The sequence below is a fragment of the Bubalus kerabau genome, chromosome 4, assembly GCF_029407905.1.
Source record: "Bubalus kerabau isolate K-KA32 ecotype Philippines breed swamp buffalo chromosome 4, PCC_UOA_SB_1v2, whole genome shotgun sequence".
NCBI classification, from domain to species: Eukaryota; Metazoa; Chordata; class Mammalia; order Artiodactyla; family Bovidae; genus Bubalus; species Bubalus kerabau.
Genome location: NC_073627.1, coordinates 136,739,829 through 136,754,446, shown reverse-complemented (window position 1 = coordinate 136,754,446; position 14,618 = coordinate 136,739,829). Strand labels below are relative to the sequence as shown.

Here is a 14,618-nt window from a genome sequence, read left to right as displayed (position 1 = left end):
TTTTTGGCTGTTCTGGGTCTTTGTTGCGGAACAAGGGCTTTCTCTAGCTGTGGTGAGGGGGGCTGCTCCTTGTTGCTTCTCATCGTGGTGCACAGGCCCTAGAGCACAGGATCAGTAGTTGTGGCACACGGGCTTAGCTGCCCCGCAACATGTGGGGTCTTCCCAGACCAGGGATGGAACCTGTGTCCCCTGCTTTGACAGGCGGATTCTTAACCACTGGACCACCCAGGAAGCCCTCCGAATTACTTCTTGAACTGAGTGGATGGAGATCTGGGTGGTGAAGAAGGGTTGAGAGACATATGAGGGAAACACACCCTCAAAACCTTATCTTTGGTCCCTAGGAGAAGAAGAAAAAAATGGCTGCACCCCGACCAAGGACACTGAGTGTCAGTGCAAACCTGGCACTTTCCGTGGAGAAGATGCCCCTGAATTCTGTCAAAAATGCAGCACCGGGTGAGACCCAGGAGCCTAGGGGGGCTTCCAACCCACAGGAGACCCGAGTTTCCTTGTACCCATTTCTCTCTCCTGCTTCCGTGAAGCCCCTCCCACCTCCCAGAGCTCCCTTGTGCCTGTGGGGTCTCCTGAGCCTGCAGCAGTGCTCCCTACCACCACTGTTTGTCCTGCACGGCTTTCCCAGTGGCCCCTTCCCACGTCTCCTCGGGAGGGGCCTAGAAAGACCGAAGTGCTGACAGCAGACAGAAGTCATGAGGAGGCCACGTGTGTGTTCCTTCAAGGTTCCTATAAAACCGGAGCCAACTCGACAGGCCTCACACCCAGCCCCTTTTTCCCCAGTAGCACCTGAATCTTTCCTATTTGGGGACTCGGTGGCCAATAGTAATTCACTATCCTCTGATGCTCCAGTATTGGCTGAGATTGGTAGGAAGAGTCAACAGGTGGATGAGAGGGCCTCATATTCCAATTTAACTGGAGGATGAGTCAAACTTGTGACCCTTGACCTGGATGAGGCCCCCCCCCACCCCCCACAGAGCTTCCCGTGCAGCCCAGGGAAGCCAGGCGGGCCTTGCAGAGGAAGCCCAGCTCCTGAAGGACAGCTCTGAACACTCAGTAGGAGCCCGGGAGCCGCAGTACACAATCCTGGATCGTTCTCCCGCCCAGGGATGGGGAGTGAGGGGACCCTCCCCTGCAGACAGCAAGAGCCTGTCTCCCCTCCACTGTCTTGTCAGGGGACCCAGGACGGGAGGCTGCCCCCTCTTTCTCCTCATCCAGCCAGCTGTCCCTGATGGGTCCCCCTGTGTCTGTACCCAGGTGCCCTGATGGGAAGGTCATGGTCATGAAATGTACCCCCTGGAGCAACATCAAGTGTGTGGACCAAGAATCAAGTACCCTGCCCCATGGGGAGGCCCCAGTTCCTGGAGAGCTAGCAACCATGAGCCAGAGACTACCCATCACTCTCTCTCCCTCATCAGGCCTTTCAAGGCTGGTGATTAAAATTGTATCTGTAATTGCTGCTGTCCTAATCGGATGTGTATGGTGCTACTTTACAGGTGAGATTCTAGAAGGGAAGGAGGAGGTGCTGGCTCCCTCCTCCATCTCCCCAATCCTCCTGTTCCTCCTGGCTTGTCTCTGCTCTTGTTCCCCAGGAAACCCCTCCTCCTCCCACCTCACCTGGTCCTACAAAACTGATCACATTGGGCCCCCAACTCAGCTGACGGTCCCCTCTTCCCCCTGGCCGAGTCTGGTGGGAGGAGGCAGGAGAAGAGGGTGGTTCAGTAGCACTGCACAGAGATTTTACATGGGTTTCATTTTACTTCATTTTCTCCCTTCTCTTCTCCTCCCTGAGGGCTCTCCAGATTCAGAATATCCCGCTTGCAGTCACAGGCCCGGGGTTGTTTGTTCAGTGTCTGAGCCCCCACCCTGCACCCTGTCCCTAGGAAGGGAGGTGCGGCAAGAGCGCCCTCCCCACCACTCAGTGGATGTCTCTTCTCTTCTAGGTCTCTTTAATGAGTGCTGGCACAAGGTGATCGGTTTCTCCAGCATCTGGTGGCCTCAGACCCTCAGTAACTGCATCACAACAAAGCCCAGGGTGGACACGGTCCCCGGTGTGTCCTATGCTGTTGTCCCTGAGTCTCTCAACTGGCCTGGGGGCTCTAGGCTGAATGTAGGAGGGAGACTGGCCTGCTGAGAGCTGTCCTAAGGCTGGTTGGCAGCGCTGGCCCTGTCCTTACTGTTTGAGACACCCTCACTCTGTAGCCCTGGGGTGTGGGGGGTGTCAGGCAGGGGTGCTCAGTTCCCCTTAGCATCACACCAGAGTCTGGGTGCCATCAGCAGAGCCCAGATGTGCTGAGTCTATGCCCACTTGGGGGGCACAGCACAGGTGTAGGTGGGAAGGCAGAACCTACTGCGTCCCCTCAGAAGCTGTAGGGGTTTGTGGGTTTGTGACTCCTGGGTCAGTGCCTTGCTTTTTCGAGGCCCTTTTCTGGCACTTATGTCCCCCAGGAAGGTCTGGGGCTCTGGACCATGCACACAACAACAGGCTGACCAATGGAGATTGACTTTCCATTTTGGTCCCTTGGCAGAAAAAGAAGCTGCAGAAAACAACGCCCAGTCCCGAGATGCAGCAAGCAGACTGCCTGTTGGTGAGTGTGGGGCTCTGGCCCTTCTGCTTGCTTGGGACTGTGGTAGAGACAGGGAGAGGCAGTGGGTCAGGTCTCCTCTTCTCTGGGCAGGTGGTGATGGAGGGAGACCGGGGCATGGAGGGAAGGGAGCCCACCCCCTGCTCTGGAGAGAGACCAGGGCATGGAGGGGAAGGGAGCCCCAACCCGTGTTCTGGTCCACTGGCAGCTCTGATGCTACTTCTCATCTGTCTTGTCACCACATCCCTCGTCTAGAACAGGGCAGGCGAAGGGTAATCACTCCTCCCATGACTGACCCAGTGATGGAGTCAGAGCTACATAATAATTTTCTATGTGACTGTTACATACTTTTAAGCCATTCCTCATCATAGTGGGAATTTCACATTTATTTCAAAAGTATTGTTAAGTTGAATCTACTTGAAGTAAAATTTCTTTGTCAACATATAGAAGTATTTTCACTATGTGTATGTGTGTGTACATATATATATATATATATATATATATATATATATGTATGAGGAAGGCATGGCAACCCACTCCAGTATTCTTGCCTGGAGAATCCCCATGGACAGAGGAGCCCAGCAGGCTACAGCCCATGGGGTCGCAAAGAGTCAGACATGACTGAGTGACTAAACATACGTATATTATATATGTATACATACACACACACACACACACATACAGAGACGTTTACAATTTGGGGTCATATCATTTTAATAGTTTTGAGGTTTTTGAGTTTTACCTTAATTTATAAATTAATCTAGGAGGAATTGAGATCTTTTAGCTATTCTATATTTTTCTTATGAAAAGAGTTAGCATTTTAAGTTAAGAGTTTTATAATACCTCAACTCCATGTGTGTTTTCCTTTGGTAAATTACTCATTTCTTGCTGAGGCTGTATCTTTGTATTACAATGTTCTATAACCTTATGAGTTTATCCAACTCATAATTCATTATAGAATTTATTGTCATAATTTTTAACATTCACCATCCACACACTCACATTTACGTATTATTGTTGAACCATTAGAGTTTTATAAGAATACAATCGTATATAAAATAATGACTCTTCTGTCCGCTCCCTTCAAAGATCCTGCATTGGTTTTGTTTTGCTTACGGCTGCATCTGCCAGAATTTCAGAACAAGGTTTACTAGGCTCAGTTCTGTAACCTAGGACCCCGGTTAAGACCAAGGCTGCTCTCCATTGTGTTTTACAGAAACCAGCAGCACCTGAAGGATCTCAGAGGAGAAGATGGCTGCTGGTTCCAACAGACGGCACTGAAAGTGTTTTTTTCCTGGGCAGGGGATCAGGAGTGGAGGGAGGAGGGACAGTGTCCTAATTTCTGTCTCCATAGCGGTTAGGGCAACTCAGAGAGGGGATGGCTTGTCCCTGAACCATCGGGACTCTAATTCCCTCCCTGCCCCCTCCTCTTTTTCCCACCCTGCACCCCTCTGTCCTCTAACAGTGGCCCCTAACACCTCCCTGTCCTTCCCTCCTCCACCATCCTCTCTCCTCCCTGGTTGCTCAGGGCCAGGTTGACCCACTCTGAGACATCCGAGAGGTTGTGCTGTCCAGCAGGGCACCTCCTGGCCCAGGGAGGCTGTGGAGCCCCTGTCCATGCGTGCTAAGTCTCTTTAATCATGTCTGGCTCTTTGCAACCCCATGGACTGTAGCCTGTCAGGCTCCTTAGTCCATGGGATTCTCCAGGCAAGAATACTAGAGTGGGTTACCATGCCCTCCTCCAGGGATCATTCCAACCCAGGGATCGAACCCATATCTTACATCTCCTGCATTAGCAAGCAGGTTCTTTACCACTGGTGCCACCTGGGAAGCCCTGAGGAGCGCCTGAACTGTGGCTAAATCTGATGAACTGTAGTATATAACTCGATACTGTAGTTCAAGGAGTTGGTAGAAAAAAGGACTGTAATTTGTCTCGTTAACAGTTTTTTTTTGTATATTGATTACATGTTGAGGGGCTTCCCTGGTGGCTCAGATGGTGAAGAATTCGCCTGTAATGCAAGAGAACAGGGTTCAGTCCCTGGGTCAGGAAGATCCCCTGGAGAAGGGAATGGCAACCCACTCCAGTATTCCTACCTGGAGAATCTCATGGACAGAGGAGCCTGACAGGCTACAGTCCATGAAGTCACAAAGAGTCAGACACACAACTGAGCAGCTAACACTACATATTGCAGTGAAAAAAATTCTTAACTTACTTTTAATTGGAGGATAATTGCTTCACAATGTTGTGCTTGTTTCTGCTGTACAGCAACCTGAACCAGCCATGGGTGCACATATATCCCCTCCCTCTTGAGCCTCCTTCCAACGCCCCCATCCCACCTCCCTTAGGTTATCACAGAGCACCGGATTGAGCTCTCTGTGTTATAAAGCCACTTCCCATTAGCTATCTATATTACATATTGAAATGAAATTTTTTAGAATACTTTGAGTTAGTACCATATTTCATGAAAAGTAGTATTGTTATGTTTCATGTTTTCAGTGTAACTGTTAGAGAATATAAACTTGTGTCGGGTGCCCTCCTTATGTACTGTGGATGGTGGTGTGCACAGCATTTCACACACACAGCATTGAATCTGCAGCACAGTCCATGAGGCAGGTGGTGTTTGCTCCATTTTAGGGTTAAATTCTTGCTCAGAGTCTGTCCCCATCCAGCTCTACCGCAGTGTCAGGCAGTGAGGCCGAGCGGGGTGTGAGGCCGGAGACCTTCCTCCCTCCAGGCCTTTGCTTTGTCCCCAGTGCAGAGGTGGCAGCCAGGGGGCCTCACCCTCCTGAGAAAGGCAGGTGCCCCACCCTCCTGAGAAAGACAGGTGCCCTCCTCTGAGGTCTGTTGCCCCTCACTGTCCCACCCTCTGTCTCCTCTCACAGATGCCTTCTCCCTCTGTGACAGCAGTCTCCTCTTCCAGATGCGCCCTCATCCCCTGCTTGGGGCAGGACTCTCTGCTGACCTGGACTGTCCCCAACTGCTCTGGGTGCTGGCAAAGTCCAATGCCCAGTGCCTGTGTGGCTTGTTTGCTGCTGGGAAGCAGGTCAGGGGCGCAGAGCAGCAGGCTTACCAGCAGGGGGAGCTCCTCAGGTTCCCATCCTGAAGTCTAGGCCTGAATTGAGGGTCCTTGGCCTTTGTGGAAGCCTGTTCCAACTCTGTCTCTGTGACTTTCCCCCAACCTAGGCCTGAAGCTATTCTTCAGTGACTTTGCAGCTATCTTTTCCTTGTGATTTCTGTGATTCGCTCTTGATGCAGTTGGGCCTCACATGAAATGAGATCCTTGTGACCAGAGAATAGGCCTGGGTCTCTCCAGATGCCTTGTGTGAAATGCTGCCGGTCACCAAGAAGGGACAGGGGACCTCAGTCAACACCCTTATGGATGCCTTGGAAATGCTGGGGCAAAGGTTGACAAAAGAGACAATTCAAGAGCGCCTGCTGAACTCAGGAAAGTATTAACATGTTTATGAAGAAAGGGAGACAGGCTCTGCTGTGCCCTGACTGTTTGAGGATGTCAATCTTTCATTTCAGGACACACTCCTAATAGACTTCTAGTTTTTATTTGTATTTGTTTGAAATTTGTCATTCATGTTAGTATGTATGCATTTAATGATGTAACTTATAATGAAGGTGTTAGTCACTGAGTCATGTCCAACTCTTTGTGACCCTATGGACTGTCGCCCACCAGGCTCTTCTGTCCATGGGGTTTCTCCAGGCAAGAGTACTGCAGTGGGTTGCCGTTTCCTTCTCCAGGGGATCTTTCCTACCCAGGGATGGAACCTAGGTCTCCAGTTTTGACCACACCAGTCACATCAACCTTAGGGAATTGGGCAGGCAGACTCCTTACCGACTGAGCCACCAGGGAGGCCCTGTAACTTGTAATATACATGATTAAAGTGCAAACATCTTGTATGTCTTGGTACTTTTATGTTGGTGCATATATTTATATGTGTAGAAAAACATTTTGCAAATATAATTTCTAGGTTTATGTGGGCTACCTGGTTGAGTACTGGCAATCCAAAGCAATTAGAAATACAAAAGGAGGGCATTCCCTAGCTGTTCAGTGGTTAGGACTCTGTGCTGAGAGCCCTGAGTTGAATCCCTGGTCAGAAAGTAAGATCCCACAAGCCATGAGGCAAAAAAAATAAGTAAGATCCCACGAGCCATGAGGCAAAAACAAACAAACAAAAACCTACAAAACAACAACAACAATAAAGGAGAGCAAGCCCACTGCTGGGGGAATTTGACCACTTTGGGATTGCCTGGCGACTTCTTTAGGGTCCAGGCTTTAAACATGTCAACTTTATAGTTGGGTGAATATTTGTATTTTTCCTAGGGAGATGTTAACAAGTGAGCAGAGAGGGAGGGGAAGTGGCACCCCCGTGCTGTGTCTGGTGACCGTGAACTGGGCTGTCATTCCCCGGGCTTCCTCCTGCTCATCTGGGAGGTTAGGGTGGGACGTGGGTTAGATATGAGTGTCAGATAGTTTCTGTGTCATGTCTGCTCTTATCAGTGACCTTCATTGCATCTGGGCTCAAGGAAGAGAGGACAGGGATCTGCCATAGTTTTTGGGAGGAAGAATGGACGGGCTCCTGGGTTATGTTCAGTGTTGGCTTGCTCCGCACTAGATGGGCCCCCCTTGATACTGGTGCTCTGAGCCCAGAATTGCCTTTTTGTGTTTGAATTGGCTGATTAAGGATCTCAGCCCCTCTGTAAGCTTTGATGTTCTGCAGAAAAGACACAGAAACGCTGATTCTTAAATACTGTGAGAACTGACCTAAAATGCCTGCTATATTAGGTTTTTTTTTTTTTTTAATTAAAAACTTTTTTTTTTTTTGCCTTCTGCTAAACCCTTCTCTGTAGTATTCCAATCACTGCAGGATAATTTAATGGCAGAAGCAATTCTCAGGGAGGTTTTTGGTCTAGTCCATCTCAAGGCTTATATGTTGTCTTCCCTAAGGTTGATGTGACTGGTGTGGTCAAAACTGGAATTGCCTAAAATTTAGGTACAAATGGATACAGTGGGTGGAGTTCACTTGTGTTTTGAGAAGGGCTGACCCCCGTGGTCTTGGTGCTACATCCCTCTGGCCCTGATGTCCCTCCCTTTCCTGGAAGTCAGGTGTTTCCTGTCTTTGCTGTCCCTTCTGTGCAGGACACTCTGCCTTCATCCCCAGAAGGAGATAGAAATGAATTCTTGGGACTTCCCTGGTGGTTCAGTGGTTAAGACTCTGCACTCCCAATGCAAGGAGCCCGGGTTCAGTCTCTGGTTGGGGAACTGAGATCCCACATACCACAACTAAGCATGTGCTCCGCAACTGAGCCCATGTGCTGTAGAGCCTGCACATCACAGCTAGAGGAGCCTGTGTGCTGCAGTGAAGAGTCTGCACAGCTAAAATAAATAAGATACAATAAAATTTGAAACTGTCACCTATATGTTACAAAAAGCATGTGCATTTGTAAAACAGTTTAAGAAAATAAATAGTCAAGTGTCAGGTCACTTGTCCCTTTCGCAGAAGACTTCCTTGAGTGCCCATCTAGAGTATCAGCCTTGTCAGTATTTGTCATGTGTATTCATTTGTACCCGTTTCTTGTGTGTTTTACTAATGAGAACCTTCAAGAAACGTGAAACTTGACTCCTTTGTTGCTTCCCGGTGGGTGCTTAGTCGCTCAGTCGTGTCTGACTCTTTGCGACCCCGTGAACTAAGCCTGCCAGACTCCTCTGTCCATGCGATTCTCCAGGCAAGAATACTGGAGTGAGTTGCCATTTCCTACTCCAGGGGATCTTCCCGATCCAGGGATCGAACCCGCGTGTCCTGTGTCTCCGGCACTGCAAGCGAGTTCTTTGTCTGCTGAGCCATCCGGGAAGCATTACTGCTTTATGCCAGTGCAAATGTGACAATTTAAAGTTTTACTTGAAGACTGGATGCCTGTTCAGGTTTCTCCTCAGTAATGAATTTGTGACCAATTTTAATATGTTATGTCCACGTGTACACCCGTGGTGGATTCATGCTGATGTATGGCAAAACCAATACAATATTGTAAAGTAATTAGCCTCTAATTAAAATAAATAAATTTAAATTAAAAAATAAAAAAGAACCATAATACTATATCTCATCTAAAAATTGGATAATTAAAATTCATTAAATATAAAAAAATCAATAAACATGCAATGTCATATACAAATAATTTTATGTAAATGTGCAATTTTATGATTTTGAACCAAATTGAATATTCAGTGTTATATACAAATTTTGCAATTTTCTATAAACATGCAATTTAAAGAATTTGTGGCCAAATTAAATATGCAATGTTATATACAAATTTTATAATTTTATATAAATAAGCAATTGGATGAATTTGTGACCAAATTACATGGCAGTTACATAAACATTTTGCAATTTTATATAAATATGCAATTTTATGACTGTGACTTAATTAAATATGTGATGTTATATACAAATATTATAATTTTATATATAGTTTTATACATTTTGACAAATGTGGAATGTTATAAAAAGTATAAAAACTATCAAACTGTTATGAAATATACAATTTTATGAATTTGTGACCAAATTAAATATGTAATTTTATATAAAAAGAGGCATGTGTGTGTTTTTTCCCCATCCTCTGGTTCTCTGGAGCAGTTCTGAGTGAAGGGTACAGGGGTGTGTTCTTGCTGTGTGACCCACTCCTTCCTTCTCCCTTTATGCCTCAGGCTCATCTTGCATGGGTGTGTCTCCTGCTCTGACTCAAGATTTCCAGATGCCAGATTCCTGGGGGACCTGAACACAGCCCCTCGTCTGTCACCTCCTCCCTGCTCTTCCCCTGGGAGAGAGGCCCCAGCCTGGCCAGGCTCCTGCACAGCCTCCCCGCTGTGGTGTCTCTGAGTCCTGTCTGGGCCTGCTGGGCTCCCTGGAGGTGCAGACTGGCTCTGACAGAGCTGTTGGGAAGGGCTGGTGGGGCCCTGCTTGCTGGGGTTCTTCAGTGGCCCCTCACTTGTGAACCTCCAGCCACTCTGGGGCCACCTTCCCCTTCTGTCCCTGCTGTCCTTTCTGCATCCTCGTCACAGTGGGTCTGGTGGCTCAGCCCTGCAACCTCATGGAGACACAACTCCCTTCCCCTGGACCTTAGGGTAGGATCCCCCACCCACCTAGATTTCCTGGGGGAGCCCCGTGGTCCCAGCCCTGTCCCCTTTCCCAGAGCAAAGGTGCTCGAGCAGAGCTGCACACCCCCTGACTGCCCCTACTCCTGCCTGTGAACATATTACATCAGGAGTGGGAAGAAAAATATTTTAGATCACAAATCAGGAGGAAGAGGTGAATTCATAATTACTTGAAAATAAATTCTTGAGAAGCAGTGGTGCCTGTGTGAGACCCCTATATCAGATCACCTATGTTGTCCTTGAATGGAGAAGAGTGACTGGGCCTCCATTTTTTTGTGTGTCTGTTAACACTTTATGAGAAGCTGAGGGGTGGGGGGCTGAGGGTGTTAGGGGCAATATTATATAATCAACAGGCTTGAGCTTCCCTGGTGGCTTACATGATAAAGAGTCTGCCTGCAATGCAGGACCCACGAGTCCAGTTCCGGGGTCTGGAAGATCTCCTGGAGAAGGAAATGGCAACCCACTCCAGTATTCTTGACTGGAGAATCCCATGGACAGAAGAGCCTGGCAAGTCCCAGTCCATGGGGTCACAAGGAGTCGGACATGACTGAGCGACTAACATTTCACATATGGGATGCATCTGAGCAGTTTTACAGGATAGGTAAGAGCACGTATTAGTGGACATTAACCTAAAACATAGAGTTTTAACACTACAGCCTTATTGTTGTTGTTCAGTCACTCAGTCATGTCCGACTCTGTGACCCCATGGACTGCAGCATGCCAGACTTCCCTGTCCTTCACCATCTCGCAGAGTTTGCTCTAACTCATGTCCACTGAGTCAGTGATGCCATCCAACCATCTCATCCTGTCGACCACTTCTTTTCATGCCTTCAGTCTTTCCCAGAATCAGAGTCTTTTCAAGTGAGTCAGCTTTTCCCATCAGGTGGCCAAGTATTGGAGCTTTAGCTTCAGCATCAGTCCTTCCAATGAATATTCAGGGTTGATTTCCTTCAAGATTGACTGGTTTGATCTCCTTGTTGTTCAAGGGACTCTCCTGAGTCTTCTTCAACACCACGGTTAAACAAGCATCAGTTCTTCGGTGCTCAGCCTACTTGATGGTCCTGCTTTCACATCCGTACACGACTACTGGGAATACTATAGCGCTGACCAGACGGATCTTTGTCGGCAAAGTGATGTCTCTGTTTTCTAAAACGGCGTCTAGGTTTGTCACAGCCTTTATTACATCACCATTTCTAATGGTTCAGTGTAGGTTGGTTCTCTGATACTGAGTCTCACCAGACTGGGGCTGTGGTCCCTTCAAGGCCTGAATGGAAAAGGACGTGCTTCCAAGCTTACACGTGAGGTGGGGGCTGGATTCAGTTCTTGGGGGCAGTTGGCAGGAGGCTGTCCTTTGTCCTTGTGATGTGGGCCTCTCCATTTATTGTTTAGTCGTTGCTCAGTCATGTCAGACTCTTTGAAACCCCATGGACTGTAGCCTACCAGGCTCTTATGTCCATGGAATTCTCCAGGCAAGAATACTGGAGTGGGTTGCTATTTCCTTCTCAAGATCTTCCCAACCCAGGGATCAAACCCAAGTCTCCTGCATTGGCAGGCGGATTCTTCACGGCTAAGCCACCAGGGAACCCAGTCCTCTCCATATGTGTGTGTGTACATGCTAAGTCGCTTCAGCTGTGTCAGACCCTTTGTGACCCTATACCAGGCTCCCTCTGTCCATGGGACTCTCCAGGCAAGAATACTGGAGTGGGTTGCCATGCCTTCCTCCAGGGGATCTTTCTGATTCAGGGATTGAACTGGCATCTCTTAGGTCTCTAGCAATTACAAGTGGGTTCGTTACCCCCAATGCCACCAGGGAAGCCCAGGCCTCTCCATAGGGCTAAACAAAACATGGGAGCTTGTTTCATCAGAGCAAGTGAGCAACTCGGCAAAGGAGGGTGGGGTGTGGGAGCTGCGGAGGAGTCACCATCCTTTTACCCTGATCTTGAGACATGCCACTGCTTCTGTTGATCCATTTCTCAGTATTTTGTCTGAAATTCTGACAGGTCTGAGATCCTACTTGTGAGTTATTGAGTTACCTTACCACATTATTTATGTGAGTCTTTATGAGTGTGCATGTACACCTGGGTAGCATGTATATACCAGTATACAAGTGCATATGGATGCATACAAACATACGTGCTAGCCAACTGTGCACACACCATCCCGTCGTGAGATCTCTGGATCGAGGATCAGACTGTTTCGTTGCCGAGTACACTTAGCCCTGGTTCCCCACAGCGGGAGAGGGGAGAGGCACGTGTACCTGTGTGTGCAGTGGGGTTTATGCATCAATTCCAGGTTATGAAACTCAGAGCTTAAATAGATGGCTGACACATCAACTCCTGCTCTTCTCCTCAGTAAGAAAGATCCTGTATTTTCTTCTGGAATAGAAACAAAGCCTCTTTTGGAGGAAAGAAGCCTAGAATGTGAGTACACGGCCCTGATCGGCAGGGGACAACCTCTAGTCCCTACAGGGCAGTAGCCAACTTCTCCCTTTAAGGCCTGTCAACCATTTGTGCTTGCTGCATGCTAAGTCGCTTCAGTCATGTGTAACTCTTTGCAACCTTATGGCCCTTAGCCCACCAGGCTTCTTTGTTCATGGGCTTCGCCAGGCAAGAATACTGGAGTGGGTTGCCATGCTCTTTTCCAGAGGATCTTCTTGGCCCAGAGATGGAACCAGCATCTCTTAGGTCTCCTGCATTGACAGGGAGGGTTCTTTACCACTAGCACCACCTGAAAAGTCCTGTTAACCATTCAAACAGCCTTTAAGCAAAGTTGCCCACAATCTTTGCTCAAAAAACTTAAACTTTAAGCAAATCTGAAAAATGTCATGTCCATTTTATAAACTGAAGATAATAGGATTAAAGGCCAGAAATTTGTCCCCAGTAGTAAAGATAAGCAGGGTGCACACAGTCTCTCTGCCTGGATGTTAAACATTCACTCTATGGAATTTCATTAAATACATATAAACTTTTAAAGATTTTTTGACATCCCCCAATAGTCTGAGTTGGACAAATAGAAAATACAAAACTCAGTTTTTGGAATAGATTTCCACAAGAACATGAAGTGACTTTTCACCCATCCCTTTCCTGGGTCCTGAGTCATCTTGGCCTGTTTTTTCTTGACTCCTCAGACTCAGGTTTTACCATGTCTCAGCACTTGACTGCTCTTCCTCTGGTTTCTTTTGTCTTTTCTGTCCCCTCGGGCACACCTCATGCTCTCCCTGCTGAATCACAGCAATAGGCCTCCGGCTTTGACAGCTGTCTCTGTCCTCCATTATGCTACGATCCCACAGGAGTCTGGAATCTTCCTGATGCAAACCACTTCCCAGGATTTCCACCCCTCCCTCCCTGGAGAGTGTCCAGACAATGTCTTATTAAGCGCTTGGCTTTTGCTCCATTCTCTGAGTTGCTGAAACCATTTCCACACTAATGACCATTTGTCTACCTATTAGCCTTGTTAAATAATCATGGATTATAGAGACATTTGGGCTTCCCCGCTGGCTCAGATGGTGAGGAATCTGCCTGCAATGCAGGAGACCTGGGTTCAATCCCTGGGTTGGGAAGATCCCCTGGAGAAGGGAATGGCAACCCATTCCAATGTTCTTGTCTGGAGAATCCCCTGGACAGAGGAGCCTGGCAAGCTACAGTTGGTGGGTTGCAAAGAGTTGGGCACAACTGAGTGACTAAGACACATATAGACATTTATGTGACAAAATGTTTTTGTAGTATTCTTCAAATGTCAAAAACTTCAAAATAATTAAAATGTTCCCAATGGGATTCTGGTTAAGTTACTGGTGTTAGACCCATACAGTATGTTAGGGAGTTATCAAAAGTAACGTAGCAAAATAATTAATGAAATGAAAAAACGTTTTTAAAAAAGTGTTTTAAAAGGTTAAGAAGGAAAAACAAGATTATTAATAGTATTTACCTGTGGTGGTTTTAAGGCAGGTGCACAAATTCTTTGATCTTTTTCTTTCAAGATATATAGCTGAACATGTGGTGCAATTAGTGACTCATCTGTAATCATCAGGACATGGCAGAGGTGGCTATACATGACCAGCTGCTAGAACTGGGCTCTCCCTTCCAGATCGAAGGGCCAGCAACAAGCCAGCACAACAAACAGGTCCTCAGGACAGCACAGTAACCGTCTTTTAGGGCCCGCTGCCATGTCAAAGGGGTCCATGTCCACGTAGGGCATTTGGCCCAGAGTCAAAAGCTAGCTCCCACAGCATCACTCTGAAGGCCCACAGGTCACTGGCCCTGGAGAACTCATTATTAACCAGACTTTCAAGGGCCGTCCACCAAACCCGCCTGTTTTCATTGTCCCCCAGGCAATGACATAGTCCACGGGGAACAAGTCTCTGCAGACGGCATTGTGTGTGATCTTAACTTGAAGTGTGTCCTCAGCGATACAGGTCCTAACAGCCACATCTTGGTGGATGACTTCCCTGCTGGACAGACAGCTCATTCCTCAGGCAATCTGAACAGTCATGTGAACCAAGTCTTGTTAAGAAATCGCCTGTGGATTATGGGCCTCTACTAATTGGCACTGCCGTAAAAACAATCTAAGATTCCCCCAATTCATGTAAGCCAATATCCCCATGGGCTTTTCTCCTTCTATACACACCCTGGTGATAGGAAGAAGATTTCTGTGATGAAGACCTCATAGCTTACAACTCTCAGTGAGCATCATTGTCACCTGAATTTCAGAAGCTTGATCTTTAACTGTTTTTACAAATACTTGCTTTTCTTTATTTGAATCTTTTTCTTTTTTTCCTTTAGCCACAGACTTTATTGTTTGAATATTTGCAACTATTATTCTGCTGCTAAGTGGCTTCAGTCGTGTCCGATTCTGTGCGACCCCATAG

At 47.5% G+C, this 14,618-nt stretch overlaps 1 protein-coding gene and 1 pseudogene across 1 annotated transcript; one reads left to right on the top strand and one right to left on the bottom strand.

Moving 5' to 3' along the window:
• LOC129650346 (rho-related BTB domain-containing protein 2-like) overlaps positions 1-14,618 on the bottom strand; it is a 150,215-nt pseudogene that overhangs the window by 43,870 nt on the left and 91,727 nt on the right.
• LOC129650976 (tumor necrosis factor receptor superfamily member 10B-like) lies at positions 263-2,943 on the top strand. The gene is made up of 4 exons (XM_055579729.1): positions 263-287; positions 342-453; positions 1,267-1,505; positions 1,953-2,943. Exons 1-4 carry the CDS (start codon positions 263-265, stop codon positions 2,141-2,143), a joined length of 567 nt encoding a protein of 188 aa, XP_055435704.1. The 3' UTR covers positions 2,144-2,943.

What these genes read in the sequence shown, in the direction of transcription:
- LOC129650976 (XM_055579729.1), top strand. Translation starts at nt 263, where the DNA reads ATGGAGATCTGGGTGGTGAAGAAGG. An exon ending in TGTCAAAAATGCAGCACCGG is followed by an intron (nt 454 to 1,266) that starts GTGAGACCCAGG and finishes GTCTGTACCCAG; the next exon opens with GTGCCCTGATGGGAAGGTCA. An exon ending in TGTATGGTGCTACTTTACAG is followed by an intron (nt 1,506 to 1,952) that starts GTGAGATTCTAG and finishes CTTCTCTTCTAG; the next exon opens with GTCTCTTTAATGAGTGCTGG.